The 15,293-nt window shown below is 42.7% G+C and overlaps 1 protein-coding gene across 2 annotated transcripts in view; it reads left to right on the top strand.

Moving 5' to 3' along the window:
• Window positions 1-9,447, top strand: part of CUNH3orf70 (chromosome unknown C3orf70 homolog) — a 132,104-nt gene extending 122,657 nt beyond the window's left edge. For both annotated transcript variants that reach the window (XM_073646519.1, XM_073646518.1), the window contains exon 3: window positions 2,429-9,447. In XM_073646519.1, coding sequence (XP_073502620.1) covers window positions 2,429-3,000 — 572 coding nt within the window. In that variant the 3' untranslated portion in view covers window positions 3,001-9,447. The remainder of the gene's footprint in view (window positions 1-2,428) is intronic.
• Window positions 9,448-15,293: the final 5,846 nt, after the last annotated feature.

Below are 15,293 nucleotides of genomic sequence, written 5' to 3'. Positions count from 1 at the left end.
ATCAATAGATCTTGGAATAATAAGTTCCACAATTGGATGTGTTTAAATAAAATGTTCCTGTGCTGAGATAATCTTATATATGTGCCCCTGCTGTGTAATGTGTAATGGCTGTGTCTGACCGTACAGGAACATGGTCTGATCATACCACATCTCCTGGGCAGGGGAGGAAGCAGAATCAGCTGTGATCCCCTGCTGTAATGTCTGTATACCCTTTTGCTTCCCTCCTGCCCAGGAGATGTGGTATGATCAGACCATGTTCCTGCTTGGTCAGACTATGCGGCAATTCTTCTGCAGAAATGCTTAAAAAACGCTTGGTAGAAGGTCTGCCATGGTCCCCAATGATAATCCGCATGTGTTATACACATGCTACGGAAATTTCCGCTGCGGATTATCATTGCGGAAAATCCGCAGCACTACCAATTTTGCGGAATCGCGGCTTTTTCGCCGCCATTGACTTGCATTGGACTGCATGACATCCGCATCACTACATGTGCACATGCGGATATTATGCGGTTCTGATGGCCCCCGGTGTCCTTATCCGATCCGTCCTGGCTTGCCGGCAGCTTGCGATGGTCTAAAAGGACCTGCCATGATGTCAGCGGTCGCGTGACCGTCGCATGACTAAATGACGTCATGGCAGGTCCTTTTAGACCATCGCAAGCTGTCGGCAGCCAGGACGGATCGGATAAGGAGACCGGGGGCCATCAGAAGGTAAGTATAATATTTATTTTTTATTTTTTACCATTCTTTTACGGTCACACTATATAAATCCATGCCGGTTGCATGGATTTATATAGTGTGACCAAGTTGTCAAGCACTTTCCAAGTGATGCTAAAATCGCTTGGAAAGCGCTTGACAACCCGCATGCGGAAATGCATGTGAAGAACGCTTCACATCCGCATGTCCCTGGCAGGAAAAACGCATGTACAATCTGCATGAACAATCCGCATGTACAATCCGCATGCATTTTTTCTGCCAGGGAGATGCAGAAACGCTCAGGAAAAATCCAGAGCATTTCTGCATCGTGGGCACATAGCCTAACACAGTACACAGCAGGGACACATTTATAACATTATCTCAGCACAGGGACATTTTATTTAATCACATCCAATTGTGAAACTTAATTTTATTCAATAGATCTTGGAATAATAATAAGTTTCGTTCGTGGGAAAACCCCTTTTAGAAAAAAAGAAAGTGAGCGCATTATGGCACCTTTAAAATATGTCGTCACTTGCTGATTGAATGTGGAATTTCTAGACTCCTTCTGAAATTAAGTACCCTTTACATGGGCGGGTAATCAGCCGAACAATAGCCTGTGGCACCAATAGGAATGGCCACACCCTGTTATTAAAGGGAATTTGTCACCAGGTTTTTGATATGTAATCTGAGCGCACCTGATATAAGGAAACTGAGTCCAGCGATATGTCACTTACTTGGCTGTGTTTTGCTGATTCAATACAATCCGTTTTTTATCAGCAGGACATTATCGCTACAGGACAACGGGCCTTGTGTCTCCTAGTCCTATTTAAGTTAAAAAAACAAGTGAAAAGAAGTATGCTGTAGATAACTTTCTAGGGAGCCAACATGGGTGTAATTTCCCTTAGTGTAAGATTGCACACAAGGTGCTCTGAATCCCACTCGCAGCTGCACACTTTATTCCGGCTGTGGGACAGCAGGAGCAGACGGGCGCATGCGCAGTGCATCGACTTTGATGCAACCAGAGAATTGACGGTCAATAACTTTGACATGCGCACTTGAGTGGCCAGGATACCTGGAACACTCTCTGCAAAGATGTACTATAGGGGTGTAGGAAGGTGTTTGATTACATGATGATTGAAATGATTCGCTTGAGTATGATGGATTATGAAATGATAGGGTTAATTAACACATTTGATTAATTTGGATCGCAATGTGAAAGATTATTGCAGATTGAATCGCACTTATGTATTGCAAGTGTATAACACTATGTATTGATTCTTACACTCTGATTTGCATGAATGCCCATATGTTAATATAATTGAATCAATGATCATTCATGCTCATTTGTTATACTGGATGGCTCACAGAAGCTGAAACATTGCATAAGATGATCCACGGCTTGTGATTTTGATAGAAGTGCTGTCTCCATTTCCTACACTGTAAGAATAAGAAAGTGCTAAACTTTAGAGTGAGACCCCATGCTTTGACTGGTTACATGCATCAAAATCTCTGCCCACTGTGATGCCCAATGGCCTTGCCATTTGGTCTCAAATTCTTGGTGCAATTGGGCATTACTATGAGCAGAGATTGGGACGCTTGCAGCCAGCCGCAGCGTGTGGACTCCACCTGGGTGAACATTTCAAATTGTTATAAATGTGAAAATTTGTTTTTATAATGTGCTAGGTTGAGGTAGATCAACCTGAATTTACAGGCCTTTTTTGTGTTTCAGGCAAATATGTATACCAACCAATGACTCCTGTGGAACAGCTTCCGAGCACAGAAATTCCAGTGGAACCCCAGGAAGAAACTAACACAATGCAGATATCTGTCTCGCTGGCCGAGCAGTTTCTCAAAGTAGCTTCTTCCTTCCAGCCTCCATTCATACCAGAATCTCCACGCTACTGTACCATCTCGGACCTCTTCCTTGATAATTATCAGGTCAAATGCATCAATGGGAAGATGTGCTATGTCCAGCGCCAACAGCCACCGCCACCTTCTATACCGCCCTGCATCAGGTCACGGCCTGAAAGAGAGTTCCTTCAGGAGGTATATCCACCAAAAGACACAGAAGGACCAAAAATAGATCACTGCTCTTCACCTTCTAATTCCGAGGACTCTGGAATCAATGCAGTTGGAGTTCCATACTTAGAATCATGCGATGAAGATACAGAGGAAGGAGCAGACCTTAGTTCAGAAGAAGACTGCAGTCCAGATGGTTGCTGGGGGCAGGAGCCTTCTCCCTTGGTATCACCTTCCAAGACTGATCTTGAGATCATAGAAACTATAGAGACCACAGTCTGAGTTGGTTGTACAGAAGGGGATGTTACATTTAGTGGATTAAGCACATTTCGGCAGTAACCAGCTGCTAAGAGACCTAGCAATACAATCATATTGCACACATACCTACAAATATGGTTAAGTCACCAAGAATGTGTTTCCAGTTTATGGGTCAATTCCTAAAGACTTGCACCGTGGAATAAAAAACATGGTTTGAGGCACTGAGAAGCCTCCAGATCAACATCCTTGCATAAGAACACGTTTTATATTCATTAAGGCATATTCATTAGTGGTGTTATACAACTGGATAAGTGAGTGATGGCTGAATCGACTGATTTATTTGCACAATTTCGATAAATCTCTGTTTTTTATCATGAGATAGTCTATTATAGCCTTGATGACAATGGTTGGCTGTGATTAATTTCTCTTAACAGGTTAAAGAAGTTGTCACAGCGTGTAACCTGCAGTACCATCTTATGTATATGTGCCGGTCACAACATGGGGCCTTTATCTTGGGTATGCTGCAATGAATATAAAACTATACTGTGTACCAGTGTTATATTATTCCGATGTCTTGTAAGGGACGTTTCACTGTTAATAGATGATATCTCACATTCCTCAAGTATTAATTGGATATAGTAAGTAACGGTAAGGTCCACAACTCAGTATTCTTATTCTGGGAACCAGAAGGAGCTGCTTTGTACATATACTTGTCACTAGCTGTTCACTGGGACCATCAGTAATTCACGAGTGTTGTACCGAAACGTGTAAAAGGACCAATGACTGTTTTCCCTGTATACTAGATGGTAAGGATCGTGTGCTGACATGTCTCTGTATGATCCTGTGTACACATTTAGCTAGCTTACCCACTCTTATCCAGTATTCATAGTACATAGATGTTCTTTAGACAGAAAAACATAACCTTTAAACTCTGCCTTTATCGTTAAAGGACCCAACTTAAGCATTGAAACCAAGTTGATCAAGGCAAACATGTTTTGTTTACACCATTGGCAATAAAAGGAATTCAATATAAAAGATGAATCATCTTAACACCCACAAGAAGGTTACGTTTTATAGTCCTGCCATCGTAATAATTCTTCACAAGGCTTCACCAACAAATGGCCCATAAGATTAGGAGAGACACCTATAATATTTTGCTCCTGCTGCAATGCACAACAAAGCGTAGAAACCAATTTGTGACTGGCCGCGCCAAACGTGCTTCTTGTCTTCTAACGTTTTGCAACGTTAAGCTCTTTAAATCGATATATTGACTGTTTAAATCAACTTTTAGCCTGTGATAAAAGGAACGTAACTGGCTTTATTTATTCTGGTTACACAGCTTTCGATAACCCACTTGAAGCTGAATTGTTTCACCTCTCAATCCTGTGCAGATAAATAGACCTGACACCTGCTCGGTACGCAGAAGGCAGCTCTCACTTCTGTCTCCTTCACTCTGCACTTACTGAATGGATGAGAGCAACCGGAGTCAATTATGATGCAATTAGGTTATCGTGACCTTAAGAGCAGCACGTCTTCAAAGGGAAATGGCAAACCATAGGTGGCCAAATTGTAATTGAGTCAGCAGCGGACAGAATAAAACCTTTAGAATGAGTTGTAGGAGCTCTGGATGGCCTCACGCGTGCTTCGTTTACTGCAATTATAGCGCAGGATTCCCGCACCGCAAGTATTAATATTTAAACGTATTAGTAAGCTTAGAATACATGTTTGTTTTGGAGTGTAGGTGAAAACACTCTGGACTCCATTGTCCAGCAATGATATGGATTTTCTCCAGATTTAAAGTAACTGCTTATAGTTCAGGTGGAATTATAGCATGCGTATGGTAGAGGGGTCTCCTTAATGTTAATCTGAGACATGTTACTATGATTGGTACAGTATTTTCCAGTTCTAAAAATGGCAGGAATAGTAAATTTTACGGTTGAAATGCAGTAATTCTTCAAGAGAGCAACAGACTTTAAGGGATTTTCCAATTTGTAAAGATTTAGCGAAGCATTGACTGAACATATGGTATTTTCTTGTTTTACCTATCCTAATTATATTTTTCAGCTACTCTTTTAGTAACTTTTTCCTAAAATGTTTAGCCATAGGGTTACTTTGAAACAAATACAAAGGACTGTTTGTAGAAGTGATAACATCTCTAGATGCTTTATTTGATAATTCCCTACATCAATGCTGGGTCTGTAAGGTTGGATCAACTACACTGTTCCTATAATTTGTAGTTGTTTAGCTATACTATAATATACTATAAGACCTCAGTCTCATTCATTTAGTCCAAAACCAGGCCCTAATAATAATAATAAAAAAAAAACAAAGAAATGGTCCAGTAAAACTTTTCCATTCCTGCACCCTTTCACACTCTGCACTTCTCTGATCTCTGTACTTATAGCTCTATGCAGTTCAGCTTCCACTTTCTTCTCTTCAGTCTCCATCTTAAGTCCCAGATTTCACTTTGCATTTCTTTCCTCTATGCTCAGATATTAATCCCATGATGCATGAGTACTGCATCACATGACCAGCTAGAGTCAGTTTCATCTCTGCCTTATGTGATTATTCACTCTTCTAAGTCCATTGTATATGTGTAATCATCATCAGTAACTGTGATAGGAGTTTCTGCCCCCTTCCCCTGTGGAGAACTTCAGTGATTACAGTCCATGCTCTTTTATTATAAAGGCTTTTCTGGTGGCTGAGATTCATGGATTCCTTTTACTCAGTTGGGTCATGTGCTGTCCCTGCCCTTGGAATTACATGCCTTTACCGTCTCACAAAGGGGTCACCACAACATCACATGACCTAAGTCAGGAGACCGAACCAGTGAGTTTTTAGATAGAAACAACTAAATAAGGTAATGCTTGCTGAATTACATATATTGGAGGACTAATTTAATTAATTCATTTAATAAAAAAAATTATGGCCGCTACTTTAATAACAATAAGATACTAAGATAAGATACTAAGCATGTAATAACATTGATCAGCCATAGCATTAAATTGTGTTGCGTAATATTGACGGTCCCCTAGAATAGATCTATCACATGAAGACTCACTTTACCTTCATAAATTTAGAACAGTACATAGAGAGGGATTCTTGCTATTTACTTTTTTAGCAATCTGACAAGCAACAGCAAGCATGGAGGACAATATACAGCAATGCTGAGCTGTATGGATGACAATTCAGCTCTGGGGGAAGGTAAAAGACTTGTTGGACAGCTCAACACAATATTGCTGTGTTTCCTCTGCCTGTTTCCTCACTTTTCTCCTCACTCCATAGATTATAATGGGCTATGTCACATCAAGCCACAATGCGGTGGCAGCAAAATGGATTTGAGCTGTGTTTTTTTGTTTTTTTTTCTGAGTGGATGACAAGTTCAGGCTTAGATGGAGGTAAACAACAGTGTTATAAGTGGGGAAGGAGCAGATTTCTCTGATAGGATATATTACAATTTTTTTGTTATAGCCGCCTGTATTATTGATTTATGCCAAGTGTGTTGAAAGTACAGTTCCAAGATAATCCCCAATTTTTTTTCCCATCACAATAGTGAATGAAGAGCCCATCCACATGTATTTTAATACATATATAGATTTATATCCTTCCCCAGGAAACTGTTCCATCGTCTTAATGCAATATCTCATTGAAATGTATGGTAAATGTAAATCCGAGCATTTGTTATTTTCCAGAACAGTCGCCTTCCTTGCCTTTGTGTCTTCTCTAATCACTGGCTGCAGCTGGTAACACTTTCTGCAACAAGTTTTCCCTGTGGACTTCCTTAAGCCGGTTAGAGAAATACTTTCCTATATACTTTGAAAGTCAGTTCAGCAGGTTTATCTCAGCGGGCTTCTAGGAATAATTATGCCAGCGTGGACTTATTTTTCATAGCGTCTTCTTTTACCGACTGAAGGTTAAACCGTGCTGTGTTTTCCGTCTCTGAAAAGCTCAGTATGTGAGCGGCAGATGTAAGGAAAGATTCCTGCCCGCAGCATACTTTGCCTTGCCTATTGTTTTTAACCTGTGCGCTGTTCTATTTATGGCTGGATGGAGGGAGCAAATTATGGAATGTACTTCTGCCCATTGTGACTGCTGTCGGGATTATGGTAGCCATGGCCCGAGCACTAATATGTACTTTACCACTAGTGGGACAAATGGAGTGACACCATACATGTGAGCAATTCGCATTTATCCATGCTGCTCTATTTATTTTACTCCACTTATATAGTGCCATTAATTCTTCCCTATCAGTATGTCTCTGGAGTGTGGGTGGAAACCAGAGAACCCGGAGGAAACCCACGCAATCACGGGGAGAACATACAAACTCCTTACACATGTTGTCCTTGGTGGGATTTAACCCAGGACCCAAGCGCTGCAAGGCTACAGTGCTAACCACTGATTAATAGAATAGGAGCATTGCTAAATGTGTTAATGCCATCAGAAATGCCAATTTTGTTTTCTTTAGAAATATATTTTTTCTCGTGCTTTCTAATATAAAAACTTTAATTTATTGCGATACTGAATCAGAGAGCTGCACAACAGAACAAGATGAATTATATGACAAACACGAACTTGGCAGACCACTAGTCTCCCATGCCAAGTGGCTAAATTACTGTCATTTTACTGTGGGCTGTTGGCGTTGTCGGCGTTGGCTGTACACTCAGCGTTTCTTTTGTTACTGGATAACCTGCTGTAATTACAAGTGATCCCAACAATATTAGCAGTCAGTATAGGATGATGGTCTTCAACCTGTCGGGCTCTAGCTTGTGCCAATTCACACTATGCTCTGACTGTCACACACTTTAAGGCTATGTTTACACATGTTTGATGAGTTTTGGCACGTATCTGCTCCAAAAACTTATTGGGAAAACTTCTATTCATTGCTCTAGGAAATTCACTTTGCTGTTCATATGAGGAAGGGTTTCTTTAGCTTGTTGTTACTCCCTAAAGAGGTTTTGAAAATTGTCTGGTAGGAAAACATGCATGATGTAACTTCTTTGCAATAGTTCCTGATGGAATCTGCACCAAAACTAGGCACTGTCCAAGCAAAAGGCTGCAAAAAAAACACCTCTTCAAAACCACTTCAGGGGAAAAAAAAAAAGCTCATCCAAGAACTCCACAGAAAAGGGAAAGCTGAAGTTTTCCAGCATTTTGAGAACCACAGGTTTGCAGTCATAAAGATTGTCAAAATATTATACAATATTTTGTTACCACCAAAATACCTACTTTCAATGAGTACCGTACATTGACTTAGGCTGGACATAGATGATGGATGAACATTATTCAGTGAACAGCTCTCTTGACCACCACCATAAACATGAACGCTCAAGTGTTCCCTATACACATTGGATGGTCTAATGTATATGGCCAGCTGTAGTGTTAAGTTCACAGAAATATGATCTTCATCATAAATCAAATGTTCTTTTGTTCTTTATCCCATTCATTTTTTTAAAGTTAACGGTTCAAGTTTTGGGAAGATTTCACTGGCGCACTCTCCAATCCTATATCAGTCATTGCGCATATGAAAAACCCAAAAAGTTATTTGACCGAACGTACAGTGTAAATGGGCTTGGACGGAGTCCCTGTTCAATGAACATATATGAAGCATGGTTTTAAATGGGGTTCTTCACTTTAGACCATGTCTAATTGTTAGAAAGGGGCCCTCGATAAACAGAAGTGTCCCCCTTATTGCACAGTTCCTATTCAAATCAATGGGTTGTGTGTGTGTAATGCAGGACACAGGACAGACTCTCCAGAGAGAGTGATGCTCTTTGTAACTTTTCTAAATTCTGGCCAAGAGCTGATGATCCTGAACCGAGGACCCCCCACCCCATCTTCTCTCTTAACGTAGACGTTCCTAATAGGGTTTATAAACTAACTCTTTACGAGCTTCTCAAAATGTTATACTCCAAGGACCATCCAGTTTGGACAACTCAAGCTCTGATTACAAAGCTCATCACCATCAATGAGGCTTAACTGGGGACTAGGGAACAGATTGGAGCCCAAGACTAGGAGCCATGCTTATTTCAGGCCATAATGATATAATCAATCTAAAAGTACCAGTCTGCCCCATAAACTTCAATGCGGATTAACTGAGAAAACAACCAACCTCACAAGCACAACCCTGTAGAAAAGCATTGGACAGTAGATACATGAGACAGACAGGTCCTTAAATACTAGGTAAAGCATTGATTTGTGCAATTAACCTATACATATTGTAGATTATATATACAGTTTGCTTTGTTACTTTTGATTAAAAACTGAAAATAATCCTTTGGTTACTAGAGTGGGTATCAAATCTCTGATAGGAAACCATTCCCTTTCCTCTTGCCGCCCATTATTTTTTATCGTATTGAATTCTCTATTTCAAGCACAATGTAAACTATTAATAAACATGCCCTATATTTAATTAGCCAAGAAAGTGTATGTACATTTTATCAAATGTAATAAAATTTGCTGTTTTTTTTCTCACCGTTTGTGCTGTGATCATCATATTTAAGGACTTTTTCTACACCAAAAAGTTGTGAACAAGCCATGTGACATTGCTGTGTGATGCCATTATCAAGACAAATGGATACAAAACATTTTACAAGGCCTGATGATTGCCCGAAAGACGTTTATAGGAAAGTTTGATCATTGCCCCATATACAGGAGACCCCGCTACCAGGAGACATGGAGGGGGCCGTAGGAGGCCAGCAACCCAGCCCCATATCTATATGCTAGCGATCAGCCAACAAATATGCAATCGTTCGAATAGTGATCACTTTCTTATTTTATGTAAGCCTACAATCCTTGTTCGTTGGCAGCACATCTCCCTGTGTAAACGAGGGATACACTGCTGACAATATGCACACTGTATGGAGACTAACCACCAACATCCCCATGAAGTTTACCCTTGTGGATGATTGCTCTATGTTAGGCCTCATTCAGACATCAGATTTTCGCATACGAATGCTTCCATAGTTTTCACAGATACTGTGAGTCTATGGGGCCATTCAGATGTCCGATATTTTTCGCAGACCACACGGACTGTGAAAAATCACGGAGACATGTCTGATTTAGATCCAAGGGTTGGATCAAAATCAGCAATGCAAGTCTATGGTTCCGTGAAAAAATCGGACAACACTGATAACATTCGGGTACAACCCAATTTTCACCGACTGTCAGAATGGAGAATGTGGAGAAACTTTTTTTCTCGTCCGACAAAAACTGACACTCGGCTCACACAATGATCAAAGTCCATTCAGAGTTGGTTTGTTTTTCTCATACGTGAAAAACACTGATGTCTCTGAGGCCTTAATGGAAGTACATTGAGGGCTAAACAGCATGCTATATTGTGTGTTGCTCATGACCGGATCACCTTGTAAAGGGCCAATAGGGTACATTCCCATGGTGTGAAAATGGATCAAATTTTCTGCTGCAGATTAGCCGCTGAGAATCTGGCGGCATATTAAGCGATGTTCACACATTGCGTTTTTGCTGCAGTTTACAATACCAGCAAAAGCTATGAGATTTCAGGAATCTCATGCACACAGTTTTCCATATCCGGAAAAAAAGTGTTTTCAAACTGCAGCATGTCACTTCTTTCAGTGTTTTTGCGGCATTTTTTTACCCATAGAAAGCAATGGGTAAGTGCAAAAATTCAGGTATCAGGTTTATGCTGCATTTTTGGTGCAAAAACCTAAGTTTTTTTTTTTCTGCTGTGAATATCTGCAGCTGATGCGTAACATATCCGGCTGTGTGCCCACGATGCGTTTTTGGTGAGTTTTTTGGTGCGTTAGGCTGTGTGCCCACGTAGCATTTTTCAAGCGTATATGCTGCGGAATTTCCGCAGCGTAAACGCTTGAAAAACGCATGTATATCCGCACCCCATGGTCCCCAATGGGATTCCGCAAGTTCTATGCACATGCTGCGGATTTTTCCGCAGCGTTTATGCCGCGTTCAAAAATCCGCAGCATGTCATTTAATTTTGCGTTTCCGCAAGCGGAATTGCCTTTGTCCAATGCATAAAAAACGCAAGGCAATTACGCATGTGGAAAACGCGTGATAAACGCGCGAAAAATGCGCGATAAACGCGTGCGGAATTCCGCATGCGTTTTTCCGGGAGAGGACTTGCATTTATGCAGCAGAAATTTTCTGCTTCATAAATGCAACGTGGGCACATAGCCGCTATGTGCCCACGTTGCATTTATGAAGCAGAAAATTTCTGCTGCATAAATGCAAGTCCTCTCCCGGAAAAACGCATGCGGAATTCCGCACGCGTTTATCGCGCATTTTTCGCGCGTTTATCACGCGTTTTCCACATGCGGAATTGCCTTGCGTTTTTTATGCATTGGACAAAGGCAATTCCGCTTGCGGAAACGCAAAATTAAATGACATGCTGCGGATTTTTGAACGCGGCATAAACGCTGCGGAAAAATCCGCAGCATGTGCATAGAACTTGCGGAATCCCATTGGGGACCATGGGGTGCGGATATACATGCGTTTTTCAAGCGTTTACGCTGCGGAAATTCCGCAGCATATACGCTTGAAAAATGCTACGTGGGCACACAGCCTAAGGGTATGTGCACACGATGCAGAAATGAAGCAGAAAATTTCTGCAGCATTTCTGCATCTCCCTGGCAGAAAAAAACGCATGCAGATTGTGCATGCGTTTTTCCTGCAGAATACATGCGGATCCACATGCGGGTTCACATGCGTTTCCGCATGCAGATTGACAAGCACTTTCCAGGCGATAGCATCACTTGGAAAGTGCTTGACAACTAGGTCACACTGTATAAATCCATGCAAACAGCATGGATTTATACAGTGTGAACCGTAAAAATTAAAACAAATAAAGCTATACTCACCCCCGAGGCCCCGGCGTGGCTGCAGCGCTGCTTCCTGTCTGGTTCCCGGCTGCCGGCATATCGCGAGACAGAGCGGTGAAGGGCCTGCGGTCACATGACTGTGACGTCACCGCAGGTCCTCAAGCGATGCCGGCATTCAGAGAGAAGCCGCCGGACAGGTGAGTATAAACTTTATTTGTTATTTTATACTTTTTTTACAGGTACAATGGTACCCAGGTCTGGATGAGAGTCTCCTCTCCTCCAGAACTGGGTACCATCCGCACATAGAGACGCATAGAAGCCGCTTGTACAAATGTACAGTCGCGGTTTCTGTGCGTCTCAATGCAAGTCAATGGCGGGAGTTCCGCTGCACTTCCGCAAAATTAAATGACATGCTGCGGATTTTTGTACGTAGCATAAACGCTGCGGAAAAATCCGCAGCATGTGCATAGAACATGCGGAATCCCCTTGGGGACCATGGGGTGCGGATTACCTAGCGTTTTTCAAGCGTTTCCGCTGCGGAAATTCCGCAGCATAAACGCTTGAAAAACGCTACGTGGGCACACAGCCTAACAGTGCGTAAACGCTCCAGAAACGCATTGCATACCTTATCCCGTGACTTCCTATGACATTCTGCAAGTTCTGTGCACATGGTCAGGATTTTTTCTGCGCAGATTTTACTTGCAGAAAAAATAAGGACATGACCAATTCTTGTGCGTTTCTGCATGCGTATTTGCCTATACAATGCATAGGAAAAACGCATGGCAAATACGCATGCAAAACGTGTCAAATACGCATCAAAAAACGCATGTAAAAACCGCATGCGTTTTTCTGCAAAGGAGATGCAGAAATGCTCAGGAAAATTTCTGCTTCATTTCTGCATCGTGGACACTAAGGCTATGTGCCCACGTAGCAGATTTGATGCAGAGCGTTTTTTGCCTCTCTCTGGCAGAAAAAACGCATGCAGATTTACATGCATTTTTTCTGCCAGAGAGAAGCGTTTTCTCAGCGTTTTTACATGCGTTTTCGCATGCGTTTTTTCAAGCAGTTTAGGCTATGTGCCCACGTTGCGGACCTGAAGCATATTTTTTACGCTTCTCCCTGGCGGGAAAATCGCATGCGGATATTACATGCGGTTTTCCCGCCAGTTAGAAGCGTTTGTGAGGCGTCTTTGCATGCATTTCCGCATGCGGGTTATCAAGCACTTCTCCAAGCATCACTTGGAAAAGTGCTTGACAACTTGTTCAGAATGGTAAAAAATAAAAAAATAAACTTTATACTCACCTTCTGATGCATCCTCTGCCCCGTCCGGAGTCTTGAGAGGCTCACGCTGTTGTGTGCAGGACCTGCGGTGACGTCATTGAGTCATGTGGTGGGTCACATGACTCAATGACGTGGCAGGTCCTTCAGACAACAGCGCGACGGAGGGAAAACATCAGAAGATAAGTATAAACTTTATTTTATTCTTTTTTTTACAGGTTCTTTGGTACCCAGGTCTGGATGAGAGTCTCCTCTCATCCAGACTTGGGTACCATCCGCACATTGATTCCGCTGCGCTTCCGCAAAATTAATGAACATGCTTCGGATTTTTGACCGCAGCATATACGCTGCGGAAAAATCCGCAGCATGGGCATTGACATTGCGGAATGCCATTGGGGACCATGGGGTGCGGATATACATGCGTTTTTCAAGCGTTTACGCTGCGGAAATTCCGCAGCATATACGCTTGAAAAACGCTACGTGGGCACACAGCCTTAGGCTTGATAACCCGCATGCGGAAATGCATGCAAAGACGCCTCACAAACGCTTCTACCTGGCGGGAAAACCGCATGTAATATCCGCATGCGATTTTCCCGCCAGGGAGAAGCGTAAAAAATATGCTTCAGGTCCGCAACGTGGGCACATAGCCTTCCAAGCGATTTTGAGCATCACTTGGAAAGTGCTTGACAAGTTGGTCACACAATATAAGGCTATGTGCCCACGATGCAGAAATGAAGCAGAAAATTTCTGCATCTCCCTGGCAGAAAAAAACGCATGCAGATTGTGCATGCGTTTTTCCTGCGAAATACATGCGGATTCACATGCGTTTCCGCATGCAGATTGACAAGCGCTTTCCAGGCGATAGCATCACTTGGAAAGTGCTTGACAACTAGGTCACACTGTATAAATCCATGCAAACAGCATGAATTTATACAGTGTGAACCGTAAAAATTAAAACAAATAAAGCTATACTCACCCCCGAGGCCCCGGCGTGGCTGCAGCGCTGCTTCCTGGCTGGTTCCCGGCTGCCGGCATATCGCGAGACAGAGCGGTGAAGGGCCTGCGGTCACATGACTGTGACGTCACCGAAGGTCCTTCAGCGATGCTGGCATTCAGAGAGAAGACGCCGGACAGGTGAGTATAAACTTTATTTGTTATTTTATTCTTTTTTTACAGGTACAATGGTACCCAGGTCTGGATGAGAGTTTTCTCTCCTCCAGAACTGGGTACCATCCGCACATAGAGACGCATAGAAGCCGCTTGTAAAAATGTACAGTCGCGGTTTCTGTGCGTCTCAATGCAAGTCAATGGCGGGAGTTCCGCTGCACTTCCGCAAAATTAAATGACATGCTGCGGATTTTTGTACGCAGCATAAACGCTGCGGAAAAATCCGCAGCATGTGCATAGAACATGCGGAATCCCCTTGGGGACCATGGGGTGCGGATTACCTAGCGTTTTACAAGCGTTTCCGCTGCGGAAATTCCGCAGCATAAATGCTTGAAAAACGCTACGTGGGCACACAGCCTAAATCCATGCAACCGGCATGGATTTATGTGTGAACAACTGATGCTTTAAATGCAGCATCTATAGTAAAAATAAAAAGAGAATTAAAACGTTAACAATAAAAAAAAAAAAAAAAACCTGTATACTCACCTCTCCGGTCTCCTCCAGTCCGCTCCCAGCAGCGATCCTGTGATCCTCTCTCTGGCGTCCCGCGGTGTACAGTCAGGACCTGTGGTGACGTCATTTAGTCAGCAGATGGTCACGCGACCATCACCTGACCGCCGACGTCAGCAGTCGCATGACCATCAGCTGACTAAATGACGTCACCGCAGGTCCTGACTGTACACTGCGGGACGCCAAGGAGAGAGGACGTGGCCGGGAGCAGATCGGGGGTTGCTGGAGAGGTGAATATACAGGTTTTGTTTATAACTTTTTTATTTCTTCTTTTAACCGCGTGGTAGCTGGGATGAAGAGGAGTTGTAGTCTCCTCCTCATCCCGGGTACCACACGCACTGCGATTACGCTGCAAATTCGCGGCCATTGAATTTAATTGAAACGCAGCAAATCCACATATACCTGCGGGTGTGCTGCGTTTCAATGTTCCTCAGCGTAATCGCGGTAGAAATGGTCATGCTCTCTTTTGCAACGCAATGCGAATTCGGCGCGCAAATTGTGCACAGCACATCCGAATTCACATTGCTTTGCACGGCAGACGGTTTTACAAGC

Source organism: Phyllobates terribilis, unplaced genomic scaffold (assembly GCF_046119375.1).
Source record: "Phyllobates terribilis strain yellow unplaced genomic scaffold, ASM4611937v1 Scaffold_9__5_contigs__length_417890890, whole genome shotgun sequence".
NCBI classification, from domain to species: domain Eukaryota; kingdom Metazoa; phylum Chordata; class Amphibia; order Anura; family Dendrobatidae; genus Phyllobates; species Phyllobates terribilis.
The sequence above is the reverse complement of the archived record's forward strand: the minus strand, read 5'-3'. Positions and strand labels throughout refer to the sequence as shown.